Raw genomic sequence first — 20,642 nt, 5'->3', positions numbered from 1 at the left:
AGTGCGCATGTAAAGGGAGGTAACTGTGTGCTATATTGGATCACATTGTTTTTATGTATGAGGATTTTTTTATTTTTTTTTTTAAAATGGAAATAAAAATGAAATGTGCGGCGTTTTTTATGATGATGCGGGCAGTGCTTGAGAAACAAGACTATTATTTTTTTAGCCTAACGTGACAAATTTGACTTGATAAATGCTCTCTTTTGTATTTTAGTCAGTTGCAAAATCTCAAGCCACTCCTTTCACTGGAATCATCTCTCGATGTTTTGAAGCTCATCTGAATATATACATTGAATCACAAGACAGGTAAGTAGTTGTCTTAAAACAGCCCTGCTTGGTTTCCTGGGTTAGAACGGATCTCTCTCTCTCTCTAGAAGGGATCTTTGCAGGTACGAGTCGACTAAGTGGATTGGGTTGTTAGATTGTCACTTGGTTGATTGCGTGTCAACATACCCTGATGGCGAAGGTAGTTTCTCATGGTGTCAATCAGTGGATGTCTGGTCCAGACTCAGATATTTACAAGCAGTTGTCATGTAGCTGGGATGTGGCTGAGTGTGGCGTTAATCATCAAAGTCAACTGATATTTGACTACTCATTGAATTGCTTTTGCATTGTACCAACTTTTTTTTGACAAGGCATGCAGCATGGTGACATGAAAATTGTATCCATTACATATTGTTTTTGATTATTTATCCTAAATATATTATTTTTATTCATTTATAATATATTATGTTTTTCAAATTTGTGGGTGTAATTAGATATTTGATGCACAGAAAAGTGCTTCCATATAGGATTGAAAGAAGAAGGAAAAAATGATAGTGTGAAATAGGATATGTAGATAAATATACAATTTAATGTAAAATTTACAATATTCCAAGCTGAAATTTCCCATCGTTTAATATGCTCTCACACCCAAATATCTGAAAACAACTTATCTGCTAATATTTATCTGTTAATTATGCAACATATGTTTGTATCCTAAAGTAATGTTTCTAGTAATGTTTGTGATATCTGTATTTTACTGTATTCAGGAATCTAGCTGAGCTTATTGGGCGCTTCCTGGAGGATCTGCGACAGCACGGCACACCGCGTATGGAGACTGACGAGGGAAGCAACGTGCTGCCCAGCTGTGCAGACCTGTTCGTGTTCTACAAGAAGTGTATGGTCCAGTGTTCCCAGTTGTCCACTGGTCAACCAATGCAAGACCTCACCAAAACATTCCAGAAGTATCTCAAGGAGTACGCCATCAGGGTCCTGCTCAACAATCTGCCCAAGTAAGTATCTAAAGGAGTACGCCATCAGGGTCCTTCTCAACAATCTGCCCAAGTAAGTATCTCAAGGAGTACGCCATCAGGTTCCTGCTCAACAATCTGCCCAAGTAAGTATCTCAAGGAGTACACCATCAGGGTCCTGCTCAACAATCTGCCCAAGTAAGTATCTCAACTGTACGCTATCAGGCCCAAATAAGTATCTCAATTGTATGCTATCAGGCCCAAATAAGTATCTCAACTGTATGCTATCAGGCCCAAATAAGTATCTCAACTGTATGCTATCAGGCCCAAATAAGTATCTCAACTGTATGCTATCAGGCCCAAATAAGTATCTCAACAGTATGCTATCAGGCCCAAGTAAGTATCTCAACTGTACTCTATCAGGCCCAAGTAAGTATCTAAACAGTATGCCATCAGGCCCAAATAAGTATCTCAACTGTATGCTATCAGGCCCAAATAAGTATCTCAACTGTACGCTATCAGGCCCAAGTAAGTATCTCAACTGTATGCTATCAGGCCCAAATAAGTACCTTAACTGTATGCTATCAGGCCCAAGTAAGTATCTCAACAGTACGCTATCAGGCCCAAATAAGTATCTCAACTGTATGCTATCAGGCCCAAATAAGTATCTCAACTGTATGCTATCAGGCCCAAGTAAGTATCTCAACTGTACGCTATTAGGCCCAAGTAAGTATCAAAACTGTATGCTATCAGGCCCAAATATGTATCTCAACTGTATGCTATCAGGCCCAAGTAAGTATCTCAACTGCATGCTATCAGGCCCAAGTAAGTATCTCAACAGTACGCTATCAGGCCCAAATAAGTATCTCAACTGTACGCTATCAGGCCCAAATAAGTATCTCAACTGTATGCTATCAGGCCCAAGTAAGTATCTCAACTGTACGCTATCAAGCCCAAGTAAGTATCTCAACTGTTTGCTATCAGGCCCAAATAAGTATCTCAACTGTATGCTATCAGGCCCAAATAAGTATCTCAACAGTATGCTATCAGGCCCAAGTAAGTATCTCAACTGTACTCTATCAGGCCCAAGTAAGTATCTCAACAGTACGCTATCAGGCCCATATAAGTATCTCAACTGTACGCTATCAGGCCCAAGTAAGTATCTCAACTGCATGCTATCAGGCCTAAGTAAGTATCTCAACTGTATGCTATCAGGCCCAAATAAGTATCTCAACTGTATGCTATCAGGCCCAAGTAAGTATCTCAACAGTATGCTATCAGGCCCAAATAAGTATCTCAACTGTATGCTATCAGGCCCAAGTAAGTATCTCAACAGTATGCTATCAGGCCCAAGTAAGTATCTCAACTGTACTCTATCAGGCCCAAGTAAGTATCTCAACAGTACGCTATCAGGCCAAAGTAAGTATCTCAACTGCATGCTATCAGGCCCAAGTAAGTATCTCAACTGTATGCTATCAGGCCCAAATAAGTATCTCAACTGTATGCTATCAGGCCCAAGTAAGTATCTCAACTGTATGCTATCAGGCCCAAATAAGTATCTCAACTGTATGCTATCAGGCCCAAGTAAGTATCTCAACAGTATGCTATCAGGCCCAAGTAAGTATCTCAACTGTACTCTATCAGGCCCAAGTAAGTATCTCAACAGTACGCTATCAGGCCGAAATAAGTATCTCAACTGTACGCTATCAGGCCCAAGTAAGTATCTCAACTGCATGCTATCAGGCCCAAGTAAGTATCTCAACTGTATGCTATCAGGCCCAAATCAGTATCTCAACTGTATGCTATCAGGCCCAAATAAGTTTCTCAACTGTATGCTATCAGGCCCAAGTAAGTATCTCAACTGTATGCTATCAGGCCCAAATAAGTATCTCAACTGTATGCTATCAGGCCCAAATAAGTATCTCAACTGTATGCTATCAGGCCCAAGTAAGTATCTCAACTGTACTCTATCAGGCCCAAGTAAGTATCTCAACTGTATGCTATCAGGCCAAAATAAGTATCTCAACTGTATGCTATCAGGCCCAAATAAGTATCTCAACAGTATGCTATCAGGCCCAAATAAGTATCTCAACTGTACTCTATCAGGCCCAAGTAAGTATCTCAACTGTATGCCATCAGGCCCAAATAAGTATCTCAACTGTATGCTATCAGGCCCAAATAAGTATCTCAACTGTACGCTATCAGGCCCAAGTAAGTATCTCAACTGTATGCTATCAGGCCCAAATAAGTACCTTAACTGTATGCTATCAGGCCCAAGTAAGTATCTCAACAGTACGCTATCAGGCCCAAATAAGTATCTCAACTGTACGCTATCAGGCCCAAATAAGTATCTCAACTGTATGCTATCAGGCCCAAGTAAGTATCTCAACTGTACGCTATTAGGCCCAAGTAAGTATCTCAACTGTATGCTATCAGGCCCAAATATGTATCTCAACTGTATGCTATCAGGCCCAAGTAAGTATCTCAACTGTATGCTATCAGGCCCAAGTAAGTATCTCAACAGTACGCTATCAGGCCCAAATAAGTATCTCAACTGTACGCTATCAGGCCCAAGTAAGTATCTCAACTGCATGCTATCAGGCCCAAGTAAGTATCTCAACAGTACGCTATCAGGCCCAAATAAGTATCTCAACTGTACGCTATCAGGCCCAAATAAGTATCTCAACTGTATGCTATCAGGCCCAAGTAAGTATCTCAACTGTACGCTATCAAGCCCAAGTAAGTATCTCAACTGTATGCTATCAGGCCAAAATAAGTATCTCAACAGTATGCTATCAGGCCCAAATAAGTATCTCAACAGTATGCTATCAGGCCCAAGTAAGTATCTCAACTGTACTCTATCAGGCCCAAGTAAGTATCTCAACAGTACGCTATCAGGCCCATATAAGTATCTCAACTGTACGCTATCAGGCCCAAGTAAGTATCTCAACTGCATGCTATCAGGCCCAAGTAAGTATCTCAACTGTATGCTATCAGGCCCAAATAAGTATCTCAACTGTATGCTATCAGGCCCAAGTAAGTATCTCAACAGTATGCTATCAGGCCCAAATAAGTATCTCAACTGTATGCTATCAGGCCCAAGTAAGTATCTCAACAGTATGCTATCAGGCCCAAGTAAGTATCTCAACTGTACTCTATCAGGCCCAAGTAAGTATCTCAACAGTACGCTATCAGGCCAAAGTAAGTATCTCAACTGCATGCTATCAGGCCCAAGTAAGTATCTCAACTGTATGCTATCAGGCCCAAATAAGTATCTCAACTGTATGCTATCAGGCCCAAGTAAGTATCTCAACTGTATGCTATCAGGCCCAAATAAGTATCTCAACTGTATGCTATCAGGCCCAAGTAAGTATCTCAACAGTATGCTATCAGGCCCAAGTAAGTATCTCAACTGTACTCTATCAGGCCCAAGTAAGTATCTCAACAGTATGCTATCAGGCCCAAATAAGTATCTCAACTGTACGCTATCAGGCCCAAGTAAGTATCTCAACTGCATGCTATCAGGCCCAAGTAAGTATCTCAACTGTATGCTATCAGGCCCAAATAAGTATCTCAACTGTATGCTATCAGGCCCAAATAAGTTTCTCAACTGTATGCTATCAGGCCCAAGTAAGTATCTCAACTGTATGCTATCAGGCCCAAATAAGTATCTCAACTGTATGCTATCAGGCCCAAATAAGTATCTCAACAGTATGCTATCAGGCCCAAGTAAGCATCGCAACTGTACTCTATCAGGCCCAAATAAGTATCTCAACTGTATGCTATCAGGCCCAAATAAGTATCTCAACTGTATGCTATCAGGCCCAAGTAAGTATCTCAACTGCATGCTATCAGGCCCAAATAAGTATCTCAACTGTATGCTATCAGGCCCAAGTAAGTATCTCAACTGTATGCTATCAGGCCCAAGTAAGTATCTCAACTGTATGCTATCAGACCCAAGTAAGTATCTCAACTGCATGCTATCAGGCCCAAGTAAGTATCTCAACTGTATGCTATCAGGCCCAAATAAGTATCTCAACTGTATGCTATCAGGCCCAAGTAAGTATCTCAACTGTATGCTTTCAGGCCAAAGTAAGTATCTCAACTGTATGCTATCAGGCCCAAATAAGTATCTCAACTGTACACTATCAGGCCCAAGTAAGTATCTTCACTGTGGGTTTGAAAAGGCCTTGAATTTTACAGTCTCTCTTGAAAAATCTTGGTTTTTTGTGTCAACCTTTAAAAGCCTTGAAAATAACCAATATAGCTTGAAAAGCCTTGAATTTGTGATGTTCATACTGTATTTTAGGTCTTAAGACTAGTTTATAGTAAGCTGATATTAACCGACTAAGGACAATAATGCAACAAAAAGCAACCCTTGGAAATGACAGTTAAAAGCCTTGAAAAGGCCTTGAATTATTGTGTATTGATATCTGTATGAATCTTGGAATTGGTACCCGGTAGGTTGAGATGGTAATTTGACTGTCTCACGGGCACCTTGGCTTGTATTCTCCCCAGGGAGCTGAAGCTGAGAATGAAAATTGAGTGCACAGTAGATATAAATGATTTCTTGCGCCATATTGTTATTATGAATACCAACAACTCCCTCCTGTGATTCAGGCTGAGCAGTCAGAGCAGCAGCATCAGCTCGGCGACAGGGCTGATCCAGAGCATCCTGAAGGAGGGGGAGGTGACGAAGCTGACAGAGGAGGAGCAGTGTCGGACGTGCAGCATCCTGTGTACTGCGGAGTACTGCATGGAGACTACGCAGCAGCTGGAGGAGAAGCTGCGTGAGAAGGTGGACGACCGTCTTGCAGCAAACATTGATCTCAACGCAGAGCAGGATATGTTTCACAAGTGAGTACCGGTGTAGACAAATATGTGACATAGTATTCACATATGTCTATTAGCATTATATCCTGATTTCAGATGTTGTATGTCTATGTTGTTTACAGATATTTTGTTTTAATGCTAAATCTAGACCTTATGTTTCAGTGTGTAAACATCGTGTTCAGTGTTATATCCAGACATCGTGTTTCAGTGTTATATCCAGACATCATGTTTCAGTGTTATATCCAGACATCGGTTTTCAGTGTTATATCCAGACATCATGTTTCAGTGTTATATCCAGACATTGTGTTTCAGTGTTATATCCAGACAGCGTGTTTCAGTGTTATATCCAGACATCATGTTTCAGTGTTATATCCAGACATGTTTCAGTGTTATATCCAGACATCATGTTTCAGTGTTATATCCAGACATTGTGTTTCAGTGTTATATCCAAACATCATGTTTCAGTGTTATATCCAGACATCATGTTTCAGTGTTATATCCAGACATTGTGTTTCAGTGTTATATCCAGACATCATTTTTCAGTGTTATATCCAGACATTGTGTTTCAGTGTTATATCCAGACATCATGTTTCAGTGTTATATCCAAACATCATGTTTCAGTGTTATATCCAGACATCATGTTTCAGTGTTATATCCAGACATCATGTTTCAGTGTTATATCCAACTGCATCCAGCTGCTGGTGCAGGACCTGGAGACTGCCTGTGAGCCGGCGCTGACAGCCATGAGTAAGGTAAGTCCACAGGATCATGTCTCTCTGAATGAGTACCTGTCTTCACTGAAAGAGTACCTGCGGAAAATCTTGTCAACACTGATTAATAAAAAACATGCAAAAAAGTTCAATTCTAAAGTTGGATTTAGTAAAAGTTTCAGGATTAAAACTTTGCAATGTATGCTTCACTGACAGTTGTAAAAGCAGGCCATGAATGGCTGTGCAGAGTTCTGTCACTTGGGCATGCCAGAAACCAATGATTGTGGGGTCGTTGCCCCAATCATGTTTCTAGGTTTGTCAGCATCACACCGGTGCTCGTTGGTTTCAGAAGTGGTAAACTTCTGATACCTGCATCACTGCAAGCTTTCCTCCCACATCAAGCTGACACACTGTGATATAACTGGAATACTTTTCAAGAGGCATTATCACTCACTCACTCACTCACTCACTCACTCACTCACTCACTCACTCACTCACTCACAGTTGTTAAAGACTGAATGATCAACACCAACACATTTTAGGGTCCTGCTGTTTCATATTCAGGGAGGGATGTTTGAGGAGGAGTCTGGGCTTTGTATTTGAGACTGATTATGTTTTCAGTCTGCATTTCAAGACATGCCATTTTTTTCACTGTAAGAACAATCCAAACAGTTCTGTTTTACCCACAGCACATTATTTTACAGAACATCCAACATGTCCAGTGAACAATATCTTTCCTGCGGTAAAAAGAAAGTAACACGCCAACTTCCCGAATATCTGAATATTAATATTAAAGGGTCGGTCTCTAATGGAATCATGCCTTGTGTAATTGTAGACCTGGTGTCTGTTCCACAAAGCTGTCATAGCACAAAGGTGATCGTAACTCCCATCCATTAACACAGACTTACGACTGTCATTGCACTATGATCGCTTTGTGGAATGGGGCCCTGTGTATTAGGATGTTGATACATTTGTAGATGCCATGGTCCACCATCGAGGCTGTGGGAGACCAGAGCGGCTACGTGACGGCCATCTCCTCCCACCTGAAGACCAACCTGCCCATCATCAGGGACAACCTGGCAGCCTCCAGGAAGTACTTCACTCAGTTCTGTGTCAAGTTTGCGAAGTAAGTGTCACACAGTCACAAATATGGCATTCATTGTATGTCTCATGATGTTTGTTTGTTGTTGAACGCCGCAACTCCAGTGATTGACATCATGAGCATCGATCCACACAATTGGGATACGATGAGATGCATCAACCAAGTCAGCCTGACCACCCGATCCCATTAGTCGCCTCTTTCGACAAGCATAGTCGCCTTTTATGGCAAGCAAGGGTTGCTGAAGACCTATTCTACCCCGGATCTTCACGGTGATGTAATGTAATCATGTTGATATTTTATCTTGAAATTAGTACTGTGACAGTTGTTATAGGTTTGGAAAGTCTGCTCATGGACAGGTTTACCACTTACTTAGTTACGTAACTTGATGTAATAGCCTTGTAACCCTGTGGGGATTCAGAGTTAGAATTGGTCTCCAGCATCCTATTCTCTTTCTGATTAAATCCTCCTTGGGGCACTTATAGCATTTTCCTTGCTCAAGAAAATCTACATGACATAGTTGTAACCATTTTCCTTAATAAAAAATGTTACCACACAAAAAACTTCGTTTTTGTATGATATACGACCACCCTTACGGGGCCTCACCCCCAACGGCGCCTCACGCCAGGGGAAGCAACTCTCACCCAAATCACTTTCCTTATGTCATCTGTAAGAGACAGACGTGTTGATTTTTCACACAAGACAAAAATAAGAGAAATCTATCGTTCGACAAGAACCATGGCTGACCAAACTGTATGTATGGTACATTTCTTTCATTGCAAAGGCGTAATACCTCGCAATGTGAAGTTATAGAGTTGTAATAATACGCCACGTGCACGGTACCTTTGAATTCAAATGGCCGTAATGGCGTCCATATTGTAGTTCCACGGGCTGATACATGTAACACCAAGGCCATTAAGAAACGGCTTGGGGTTTTGTTATATCATACAGCATTGGTCTACAATTTTTTCCTTTACAAAACCCAAGGTGGTGTGTTAATTCATAAACTACACTTACCTTTTTTACGGGTTTTACACCTTAGCGCGTAACACGCCCCTTTGGTGTTATAATTATACTACGACATTGGCTATTAGTATCGCGTTACAAATCGCATTCTACATTACGCCTTTGCTTCTAGTTTTACAATTTATGCACGTATCTTTCCGATCTATATATCGCACTCATACACGTTGATACCCTTCCCGCCCACCTCAGAAATTACGGTCTTGTTTACAAGACCTTCAAACTGTGTACGGGTTGTTCTAAGACAGGCGCGAACGCTGCCTAATATGTCTGGCGGAGGACATTGCCTTTACCCCCCGGGGCCCCCCCCCAAAAGAGACAAGTTGACTTGTTCCACTTTAAAGAGGTCTATTAAAGGCGGGGGTAGATATCAGATCTACTAAGACATCTCCCCCCCCCCCCCCATCTAAAATGGGTAAAAAGCTGCCGAGATTGTCTCCCCCGCTCCCTCTCCGGGGGCCGGGGTGGAAGGCTCGAGGGTCCCCGTAGTAAGCACTGCACCCTCTCCTGCACTCTCTCCTGCACTGTCTTCTGCACTGTCTTTGGCAGACTTTTCTGCGTTACTTAAGTCGCAGATGGCGTCGATGATGGAGGAGGTAAAGTCTCAGCTCCGAGAGGAGATGCGGACCGAGCCTTCCCCGTTGTCGGCGCCGGACGCGGCTTCGAGACCTTGTGATATGCCCGGCGTCGGCCGAGGCAGGCCACTTGGTCTCGGGGACGATCTCAGACCGGGCTTCTGCGCCGCGTAGTGGTGGAGGGCACCGGCCCGTGCACTACCGACGCACAATTTTCCCTAGCGGAGCCAGACGCCTCTTCCGAGGCCGAGGCTTCCACTAGTGGATACCTAGCCCGGAGCCAGGTTGGTTCCCTTTGTCCCTTTGTCTCGGGGACGATCCGAGACCGAGCTTCGGCTCTGGCTCGAGGTCGCTCCCCAGCGTAGTGGTGGCGGGCACCGGCCCGTGCACTACCGACGCGCAATTTTCCCTAGCGGAGCCAGACGCCTCTTCCGAGGCCAAGGCTTTCACTAGTGGATACCTAGCCCAGTGCCAGGTGGGTTCCCTTGAACCTACGGCACCTCGGCACCGGGACTCGGCCTCGGGCCGGGTGCAGAGACACGTGCGGGACAGGATTGTCCAGGTACTGCCTCAGGTGGCTGCGCCCATGCCAGAGTCGGAGACACCCAACTTGACTTAGGTCAAGCAGGGCCGGCGGTTGCCCCCCCTTTCCCGTGTGCGGTGCGGAGTTGAAGGCTGCTTACATATGCTTCGAGGAGCAATATCATAATGCATGCCAACAGCTCCGTGTGTCCGTACACTCCGCGTATCTGTAGGCTGTACAGAGGGAGTTAGCGGGAGAGGGGCCGGCCGACTCTTCGGAGTTGGCCGCGCAACTAACGGAAGTTCAGTTATCTTGCGCGGGACGCTATTCGTAGCTGTGCCTCGCAGATGATGTGCGCTGTTATGGGCATGCGCAGGCGGTAGATGTCGGTATCTAAATACTCGACTTACACACGCCAAGACCTACTTGCTTTGCCGTATAAGAGGGTGCCACCCTCTTCCCTGGGGTTCAGCAGGTGGTCCGAGAGGCTGCTCAATTGTATACTTCCATCAAAGACTCATAAGGCCTTGTTGGAGGTACCAAGCGTTAAAACCGCGTAAGCGGGCCTCTCCAATTGTCCCCTCCTACGCTAACGCACGGGTCAGACGTCCACACCTGCTTGGAAGCCGCCGCTTCCTTCAGGTATAAGGGCGCCGGGAGGAGCAAGAGAGGCACGGGCCGGGGCAAGGCAGCTGGTCGAGGCCAACAGCTTTTTCGCGGGGCTGGGAACGATGGGTTCCCATTAGCGCCCGAAGAGCCCCGGGTGAACCCACAGTCGCAAGTTATCGAACTGCCGACAGCCGGGGTCCACTGCCTCCAGCCAGATGTCCCCGTAGGCGGCCGACTGGCTCTATTCCTGAAGGAATGGGAGACAGTTACATCACAATCCCCGGACCCCGTCCATTTTAAGGGATGGCCATTTGCCTCGGTGGAAAACTCATCCGCTCCTCCACTTTTCCGGGATAAAGCACACTCCGGTGCCTGCTACCCGAGAGAAGGCGGAATTCCTCCGTGCTGAGGTCGACGCACTTCTTATGAAAGCTGCGATCGAACCTGGTCCTGAGGGACAGGAAAGCGAGGGCTTCTACTCGACTTATTCCCTAGTCACCAAACAGTGATCTCAGCTGTCGAGACAGGAGAATGGCTAACGTCAATAGACTTAAAATACGCCTATCTCCACATACCAATACACCCCGAGTTCAAGAAATACCTGAGGTTTTCTTTCGACGGGAGGTGTTATCAGTTCAGGGTTCTACCATTCGGGATCTCCACGGCCCCGAGGGTGTTCACCAAGCTGATGTTGATTCCCGCCCAAGTGGCCAGGTCAAAAGGTCGGTTCTGCCATCCGTACCTCCACGACTGGTTACTAAGAGCTCTATTGCAATCCCTGAGTCAGATAGCTACACAACAAGTGATAGATATTCTGATCACTCTAGGGTGGATGGTCAATCTCAAGAAGTCAGATCTGAGCCCCACTCAGAATCTAGTCTTCCTAGTGGCCAATTTCAACACGGTGAGAGGACGTGTATCTCTGTCACAAGATATCAAGTCCCTTAAGCGCAAGTCACACTGCTCGTACATGGCTCCAGTTACTGGACAACATGGCGGCGACAGTGGATTTGGTCTGGCGGGCGCGCTTGAGAATGAGTCCCATTCAACAAGCACTCCGTCGACTTTGGGCGAACTCGGAAGATCTCGAGACTGTGCTCGAGACTCCGTAGTGGCTCATTACACACCTCCAGTGGTGGACCGAGGTCGGGAATCACTCCCGTTCCGTCTCTCGCAGTTCAAACAGACGCGTCACTCTCCGGCTGGGGAGGCGTTCTGAATGATCACACTGCCTCGGGACTATGGTCCCAGCAGGAGATCAAACTGCATATCAATGTGCTAGAACTGAGAGCGGTCAGGTTGGTGTTCCAACGCTTCCCGGATCTGCTTCGTGGCCAAGTGGTTCGTCTAGATGGACAACCAAACGGCGATGACTTACATCCGGAAGCAGGGGGGAACGGCGTCTCTGTCGCTTCGACGAAAGACGTGGCAGTTCATACTATAGTGCGACTCTCACGATATCAGGGTGCTACCTGTTTATCTCCCGGGGGTGGACAACGTCCGTGCGGACGCTCTGTCTTGCCGGATCCTCGCTCCTCACGAGTGGAGGCTCGACCCGGGGATATTCGGGATTTTCTCCCTGTTATACAGGTCGTTACAGGTGGATCTGTTTGCGTCTGGGTTAAATAACCAGACACCAACGTTCTGCTCCCGAGTCCACGACCCGAGGTCGGTGGCACCGGACGCCTTTCAGCTAGATTGGACGGACAGTTCTGTGGGCATTCTCCCCAGTACCTCTGATTTCCAAGGTCCTGTCTCAGCTAGGCACTCAGCCTGCGCGACTAATTGTGCTCCTGGCACCTCTTTAGTCGGCGCAGAGTGGGTTTCCAGTAATACTCAGGTTTCTGGCTCAGCCTCCTGTTATATTACCTTTACGACCGGACCTCCTATCCCAGAACGGGGCCCTCCACCCGAATCTCAGGATTCAATGGGTGGCTTGGCCACTGTCAGGAATCGCCTCCAGAAGAGCGGTATTCCTGCACGAGTTGCAGACACAATACTGGCTTCGCGGAGGGATTCGACAAACGTTCAGTATGATAGATAGGCCTGCTATGCGCCCTGGTGTGTCGATAGAGGGATTGCAGATCTTTTTTCTGCAGATCTCGTATCCGTGCTTGAGTTTCTCCAGTCGCGACTAGATGACGGCCTGGCCACATCAACAGTCCGGGGGTACTCTACAGCTATCGCAGCTTTTCACGTCCCTGTCGACGGGGCACTTTTGGGTGCGCACCCATTAGTGCAGCGCTTTTTAGCAGGTGTGGACAGGATCCGACCGCCAGTCCGGCGGATCAGTCCCCCTTGGGACTTGTCAATCATTCTCGATTGGCTGTCCGGTCCTTCGTTTCGGGATCTGTCGTCTCTCTCTCTTCAGCTGTTGAGCTGGGAGACGGCGTTCCTTGTGGTGGTAATGTCCGGCAGACGTGTAGGCGACATTCGTGTTATGTCAGCCGATCCCAAAATAACTGTCGTCCATGGGGTCGATAAATATCACCGGGACAGTCAGTTTTCGTCTACCGGACTATTACCGTCCTAGGGTCGCACACGATTCCACGTGAACGGCTCCTATTGAGCTACCTGCTCTTTCACAGCCTTCCTCGTCGGGGACCACTGCAAGACATGCTCATGTCTTGGATGTCCGCACGACTCTCAAGGCCTATATCAGCAGAAATATGGGTGTCCGTAAGGATAACCAACTATTTTGCTGTTACTGCGGTAGGAAGGTTGGCTCACCTGCGAGTAAACAATCTATCTCGAGGTGGATAGTTTCAACCATTTGTACAGCGTATACGCTTACAGGCAGGGACCCCCCTACCAGGTTGAAGGCTCATTAGGTTAGAGCAGTGGCTGCGTCAAAAGCGTACGCCGCGGCTCTGCCCATTGAGCAGATCTGCTCCGCGGCTATTTGGAGCCAGCCGAGCACGATTCATCAAACCTTACCAACTCGACAAACACTCAAGCGAGCGTACTCGGTTTGGTCAGTCAGTTCTCCGAACTGGGCAAAGTTCTAATCTCTAGCTGATTGAGCATTCGAGATTTTAGACAGTCTTCCGGTTATACTGCTCAGTAATGGTCCGGATTTTATCTTCTGCGGTCGATAAATATCAGTCCTTACTACTCGATAATACTCGTATTTTGCGCACGCACTCCTTCGATCCTCGGGGACCCTCTGGCCTAGCTCAGCGCTGGTTATGGTCTCTCGTGATCTACGCCCTTATATCACTTGTTCAAAAAAAGTGTGGGGGGGTGGGAGGTGTTTCTAGTTCTCAACTTATGACAAGCCGCAAAAACAGGCTTTATCATAATATATGGTCGACCACGCCCTGCCTCTAGCCCCCGCCTTTCCACGGTGGTGCCTCACGATAAGGTTGGTTCCATTTATTGAACTCAATATTTTATTCTGTTGAATAATCAAATACGATGTATTTATTTACGCCTGTTGCTGACGGATGCCACTTCCTAGATTATCTTTGGGAGTCTGTCTTGATGCAATAAGTGCCCCAAGGAGGATTTAATCAGAAAGAGAATTTTACAAACCTGTAGAGGTTATGAATTCTCTGATGAAATCCTCCTTGGGGCACGGCCACCCACCTCCCCACATTCCGTCAGCTTTTGACATATGGAAAGTGATTTGGGTGAGAGTTGCTTCCCCTGGCGTGAGGCGCCGTTGGGGGTGAGGCCCCGTAAGGGTGGTCGTATATCATACAAAAACGAAGTTTTTTGTGTGGTAACATTTTTTATTAAGGAAAATGGTTACAACTATGTCATGTAGATTTTCTTGAGCAAGGAAAATGCTATAAGTGCCCCAAGGAGGATTTCATCAGAGAATTCATAACCTCTACAGGTTTGTAAAAATGGATTGGATGGTCCGACTCAGCGACTTGGCTGATGGTATGTCATCGTACCCCGACAACATGGATCGTTGCTCATAATATTAATCACAGGATTATCTGTCCCAGAGACGATTTTGTACAGGCTGCCATTATGTTGCTGAAATATTGCTGTGCCAACAATAAACAAGACAAACTGTAGATACAAGACACTTCATCAAACATTTCATGTGTTTCTATTACAGCTCCTTCATACCAAAGTTCATCAACCAGCTGTGTAGGTGTAAACCCAGCAGCACCGTGGCAGCAGAACAGGTGAGGAGTACCGTACACGTTATTCTGTTTATTGACCAGCTGTGTTGATGTAAACTCAGCAGAACAGGTGAGGAGTACACGTTATTCTGTTTATTGACCAGCTGTGTTGATGTAAACTCAGCAGAACAGGTGAGGAGTACACGTTATTCTGTTTATTGACCAGCTGTGTTGATGTAAACTCAGCAGAACAGGTGAGGAGTACACGTTATTCTGTTTATTGACCAGCTGTGTTGATGTAAACTCAGCAGAACAGGTGAGGAGTACACGTTATTCTGTTTATTGACCAGCTGTGTCAATGTAAACTCAGCAGAACAGGTGAGGAGTACACGTATTTATACTGTTTATTGACCAGCTGTGTCAATGTAAAGTCAGCAGAACAGGTGAGGAGTATACAAACATCTTGATCCCCACAAATGTTCAACCAACTGCATTTATTTCAATTTTGCCTCTAAATTCCCACAGCCCCGTGGAGTTCTGGGTTCAGTAGGTCTCGATCAACCTATGATTGTCGTAAGATCTGATCATGGATCAGGTGGCCAGTCTATGATGATTTCACTAATATGTTAAACATCTATTACAAGCATTAATGCTGGCTTTTACTAAGTTACCTGACACGTGTTCACATGACTCACAAGGGAAAGTAGCACATTCCTCTTGTGTCCCACACAAGTCAGGGTTGGGAGAAGATGTACTGGTCCTCTTGTCTCCCACACAAGTCAGGGTGGGGAGAAGATGTACTGGTCCTCTTGTGTCCCACACAAGTCAGGGTGGGGAGAAGATGTACTGGTTTGTAAGATTTGTGTATTTGTTGTACAGCTGCTTCTGGACACTCACAGCCTGAAGACCGTGCTGCTGGACCTCCCCTCTCTCGGCTCCCAGCTCAACCGGAAGGCCCCCGCCAGGTGAGACACTAATTTGAAATACAGACACTAAGCACACCTCTTTGTGGAATACAGACACTAAGCATCCCTCTGGATGAAATACAAATACTAAGCACCCGTGTAGGAGCAATACAGACACTAAGCAACCCTCTAGGTGGAATACAAACACTAAGCATCCCTCTGGGTGAAATACAGACACTAAGCATCCCTCTGGTTGAAATACAGAAACTAAGCACACCTCCAGATGAAATACAAATTCTAAGCACCGCTCTGGGTGAAATACAAAAATTACCCACCACTCTAGGTGAAATACAGACTTCATGTACCCCTCTAGGTGAAATACAAATACTAGGCATCCCTCTAGGTGCAATACAGACACTAAGCAACCCTCTGGATGCAATACAAACACTAAACACCCCTATAGCTGCAATACAGACAGGAACCACCCATCTGGGTGAAATACAAACACAAAACACACTGTCAGGTAAGATACAACTCTCTGTACAGCTGTCTGACAGTGTTGGACACCCCTCATTCTTCCTGGTATGCGGTAACTGAGCAAGGGAGGTGACAGTTTTGATGTTTGATGAGTTGATCTTATGTGTAAGCCTCATCCTTTGTGTTTTGAGTGACAAGATTGCAGTGTTGCCTGGAAGGATGTCACACACCCTCATCTGTTTTTATCGCGCTCATTTCAGTTTTACAAAGATTGTTGTCAAGGGAATGACAAAAGCCGAGATGATATTGAAGGTATGTTACTTTGATATTGACTGTGTTATATAAACAGTAATAATCTCCATTAATGTAAGACAGATGACAAAGATATAGTATGAGTACAGTGTGCACCCAAGGATAATGTGCACCCCCCTCTAGGGGATTCAGTATTTTGGAACAAAAGATTTTTCGAGTATTATGTGCAGAAAAAATTATTTCGTACCCCTTCAGCTAATTTAGGTAAACGAACGGTTGATGAAAAACATTGTCATTACAAATTTGATATAAATTATCACTTTGATTTTCCGTATAACTTGTATTTCCTGTTTTTACCAGGCATTGTTTTACATGCAGAGAATAAGATTACCATGTGTATTTTCTCTTAAACTATACCGGAAACAGCAATGAGCTGTACACACATATTCTCGTAATCTACCGGTGATTCAGTTACCCAATAACATAACTTTAAAGAATTTTTATGCAGTGATCAGAAGAATTGTATCTGAAATTATTGTTTGATAAGGAATGATGTTTTCGAATATCAAGTTTTTTTAGTTGCAGCGTTTACTATCTTTATTTTAAATATGGAACAATTTTACCTGTCATTGTCGAGGCTCCTGTGCTCGCTTTGGCAAGAACTTTATGTTGACATATAATAGTCAAACTACAGCAAATGTGACTTTTAACGAGTCAAAGTGTGGCATTTATGATAAATGTATCCATTCTCTGTCAACTAAAAGTCATGTCAAGGTGTCCATAGCGGTGATCTGACCGTGGTTGCTGTAAGTAACAGTGAGTGGTGCGATCTACCAGTCACTTCACGTGCGATTTTGCCCAAATTATTGTAAACAACACTGTTGCCTACTTCTGCTGCAGGTCGTGATGTCCCCCCATGACCCTCCCCAGGGCTTCGTGGACAACTTCATCAGGCTCCTCACAGACTCCGACATCAACGACTTTCAGAGGGTTCTTGATATGAAGGTATGCCTGAATTGATAGAGTCGGGACATATCACTGAACAACAAACAACTGAACAAGGCTCTCAAACCAAGGGGTCTTATTGTAAAATTGATTAATGTGTTGGTGACACAATGACCGGTAATGGAGCAAGTTCATATGCTTACGTTATGACCTGAGGCTAAACATGTTCAAATAAGTGAGTGGCTTTATTATTTAGTCACCCTGTGGGGATTCTGATTTGGATTGGTCGGCAGCAATCTGGTCTTTTCGTAAGAGGCAACCTTATGGATCTGGTGGGCGGGCTGGGTGACTTGGTGGGTAGCGTGTCCTCGTACCCTTGCAGCGTGGATGTTTGCTCGCAATATCGATCACCCGTGAAGATCCGGATTTGAATAGGTTATCAGCAACCCATGCTTGTTATGAGAGGCCACTATGCTTGTCATAAGAGGCGACTAACGGGATCGGGTGGTCAGACTCGCCGACTTGGTTGATGCATGTCATCGTGTCCCAATTGCCAAGATCAATGCTCACGATGTCAATCATTGGACTGTCTGGTCCAGACCTAATTGTTTACAGACCACCGTCATATGGCCGGAATATGGGAGTTCAGCGTTAAACAACATACAAATGAACAAACAAACAAAACATAATATTGATCTCTGAAATTGACTGGTCCACTGTCATATTTTTGGAATATTGCTGAACGTGGCATTAAACAACAAACAAACAAACTTTAATTTCATCAGAACTTCAGAATCCTGCTGGAGAGGATGATGATAGTGAGTTGAGTCATGATGCTGTCTGTTCCCCAGGGCCTGCGTCGCAGCGAGCAGAGTCACCTGATCGACATGTACCGAGTGAGAAACCCTGCAGGATCCAGCTCCAGTCTAGGGGAGGGAACTGCTGTTGGGTCACACGCCCAGGGATCATCACCAGAACCAGAATCAAGTAGAATTAAAAAATTAGAAAGGCTTATAAAAAAACGATTATAGGTATTCATTTCATTAAAGGCTGCTTGTTTGGTTGTATATTATTTTGTAATTGTAAGCTGCGTTATGTTTAAATAATTTGTATATTCATTTGTACATATAAGAATTTTGTAAATAAATGGTTGTGTATTAGGAATTGTCAAACATATATCTGCAGTTTCACCGTCATTGTATTATATACAATTATTTATTAGTGTGTTATATCTTACTGGGCTGTTAGAGCTTGGAGCTGAAATTGATAACTGGCGTGGTCATTACTGTAGTCAGTGTAATTAACACCCTCACTATGGGACCAGTCATTTATCACAGGGGGTGGGTCGTTCCAGAGGCTTTTGATGCATTATTGTACTGAAAATAATTAATCCTCCCTTAATGCTTGTCACATGTCGGATAACCCTCACCACGTCTTTGTTCATTGTTTACATGACCCTCCCCGAACAGACAAAGTGCAAAAGCTCTTTATGTTTTAGAATGAAATGTCCACAGTACTCCAAATGAGTGCAATTCGTATCAGCACATCTTTGAGTTGTTTATTTACAGAATCCCCAGTAGACTTCCTGTAGCCAATCTGTAATCTACTGATAGTATCTGAATCAGTGGGGTAGCGTAGCAGCAGTTGCTCGTCCTGTGATACTGCTAAATAGTGCTAAAAGAGGCGTAAAACCTTACTCACTTACTATATATTAGGACTCGACCCTCTCTGTGGTGTAGTTGATAGAGCGTCTGCCAGGAGCCTGAAGGTCTGTGATTCAATTCCTCTCCTTATCATGAGATAAGGTATTAAATGATGGTTCTTGTTGTTACCCTGCATGGCATTGGGCTTTAAGGGGATAAAACTAGGTCTATTCAGCTCAGAGTCAGTATACCAGTCAGTTGACCAGACTTGATTATTACCGACCGCCATCATATAGCAGGAATAATGCTGTTTGTGGTGTTAAAGGACAAACAAACAAACAGACACACTTAAAGATGGAATTATGGTCATCAAGATAGCCTGTTCGTAATTCTGAATATTTTTGGCATAGATATGTCTGACATTATGATAACCGGCAAATGGTTCCCACTCAGGAGGTATCTTATTTAGCTCCCACTTAGCCTTCTGACTTGATGGACCACCTCAGGGGTTTTGTGGATAGAGCATCAACCTCAAGAGCGGAAGGCGGATAGGTCAATCCCGGTGGGTGTCATACCAAAAGACATTAAAAGATGGTACTTGTTGTTACCCTGCCTGGTGCTCAGCATTAAGGGATTAAAACAAGGACTGATCAGCTTGGAATCAGGTATCCATGTGAATCTGAGGAATGGTAGCTCAGTGGGTCTGGTCTAGTACAAGGAGACACACACACACATGCATGGACGTTGCTATATAAGTGCAATAATCTTGAACAAGATGTTTAACCCCATTGTACCTCACCTCAGCTTCGGACCGCCTCCGTGGTCTAGTGGTAGAGCGTCCGCCCAGAGAGCGGAAGGTCCGGATTTCGATCCCCGGCCGCAACATTCCAAAAGACGTTAAAAGATGGTACTTGTTGTTACCCTGTCTGGCGCTCGGCATTAAGGGGATAAAACAAGGACTGGTCGGCTCTGAGTCAGTATACTGTGTCTGTGTGGGGTACGTATTCATGTTAAACTGCAGCATGATATCTCAGTGAGCTAGCACTATAAATCAGCATCTCTCCGGTCTAGTACAAGCAGCCACACACACACATGTGCATGCACGTCGCTATATAAGTGCAATAATCTTGGACGCGACGTTAAACCCAATTTCACCTCATCTCACCTCACCTCAGCTTCGGACTTAGTAAAACACCTCCTGTGCTTATTATGTTGCCTGCAGTATATTTATCCAGAGGTGGAGTGATATTGGCATCACAGTGGAATATATGTCTACAAAATGCAAAATATAATCCAAATGTAGGCTACAACAATGCTTAATTACAGCTGAGACTTGCCAAATTCTAGACTTGAGATGGATTCTTTATTTATTCTTTAGTTTCTAGGAGGCAGACTAGGGTGATAACTGAACTTATTTATGTTATCAAGGGGCATTTCTAAGTGTGCATAATTTGTTAAATCGCAAATTTGTTAATTCAGACCTTTTCACAGGGAACTGTACCATCTGCATGTACAAGGTCTCACTGTTTTCTGTTTTCAGTATTAGGAAAGCACCAGTACATTGTTGTATGTCACTACAAGTACCAGTAAATCAATGTAGCATCATACAGGTTCGTTTCTGTAATATCAGTATCCTTCACACATCTACATCTATTGACAATGTCCTTTACTGGTATAGAGAAACATGTAGTGGACTTTGTCGTGTAGATGGTGTAGGAACTACATGATCTGTCCGTG

At 44.7% G+C, this 20,642-nt stretch overlaps 1 protein-coding gene across 1 annotated transcript in view; it reads left to right on the top strand.

Moving 5' to 3' along the window:
* Positions 1-19,837, top strand: part of LOC124118058 (vacuolar protein sorting-associated protein 53 homolog) — a 32,396-nt gene extending 12,559 nt beyond the window's left edge. The window contains exons 11-20 of the mRNA XM_046480108.2: positions 215-306; positions 1,032-1,274; positions 5,853-6,089; positions 6,739-6,817; positions 7,753-7,901; positions 14,677-14,746; positions 15,563-15,648; positions 16,326-16,377; positions 17,218-17,322; positions 18,114-19,837. Of these exons, the coding sequence (XP_046336064.1) occupies positions 215-306; positions 1,032-1,274; positions 5,853-6,089; positions 6,739-6,817; positions 7,753-7,901; positions 14,677-14,746; positions 15,563-15,648; positions 16,326-16,377; positions 17,218-17,322; positions 18,114-18,293 (1,293 nt within the window). The 3' untranslated portion in view covers positions 18,294-19,837. The remainder of the gene's footprint in view (positions 1-214; positions 307-1,031; positions 1,275-5,852; positions 6,090-6,738; positions 6,818-7,752; positions 7,902-14,676; positions 14,747-15,562; positions 15,649-16,325; positions 16,378-17,217; positions 17,323-18,113) is intronic.
* The last annotated feature ends 805 nt before the right edge of the window (positions 19,838-20,642 follow it).

The sequence above is a fragment of the Haliotis rufescens genome, unplaced genomic scaffold (assembly GCF_023055435.1).
Source record: "Haliotis rufescens isolate VD_foot unplaced genomic scaffold, xgHalRufe1.0.p SCAF_15, whole genome shotgun sequence".
Taxonomy (NCBI): Eukaryota; Metazoa; Mollusca; class Gastropoda; order Lepetellida; family Haliotidae; genus Haliotis; species Haliotis rufescens.
The sequence above is the reverse complement of the archived record's forward strand: the minus strand, read 5'-3'. Positions and strand labels throughout refer to the sequence as shown.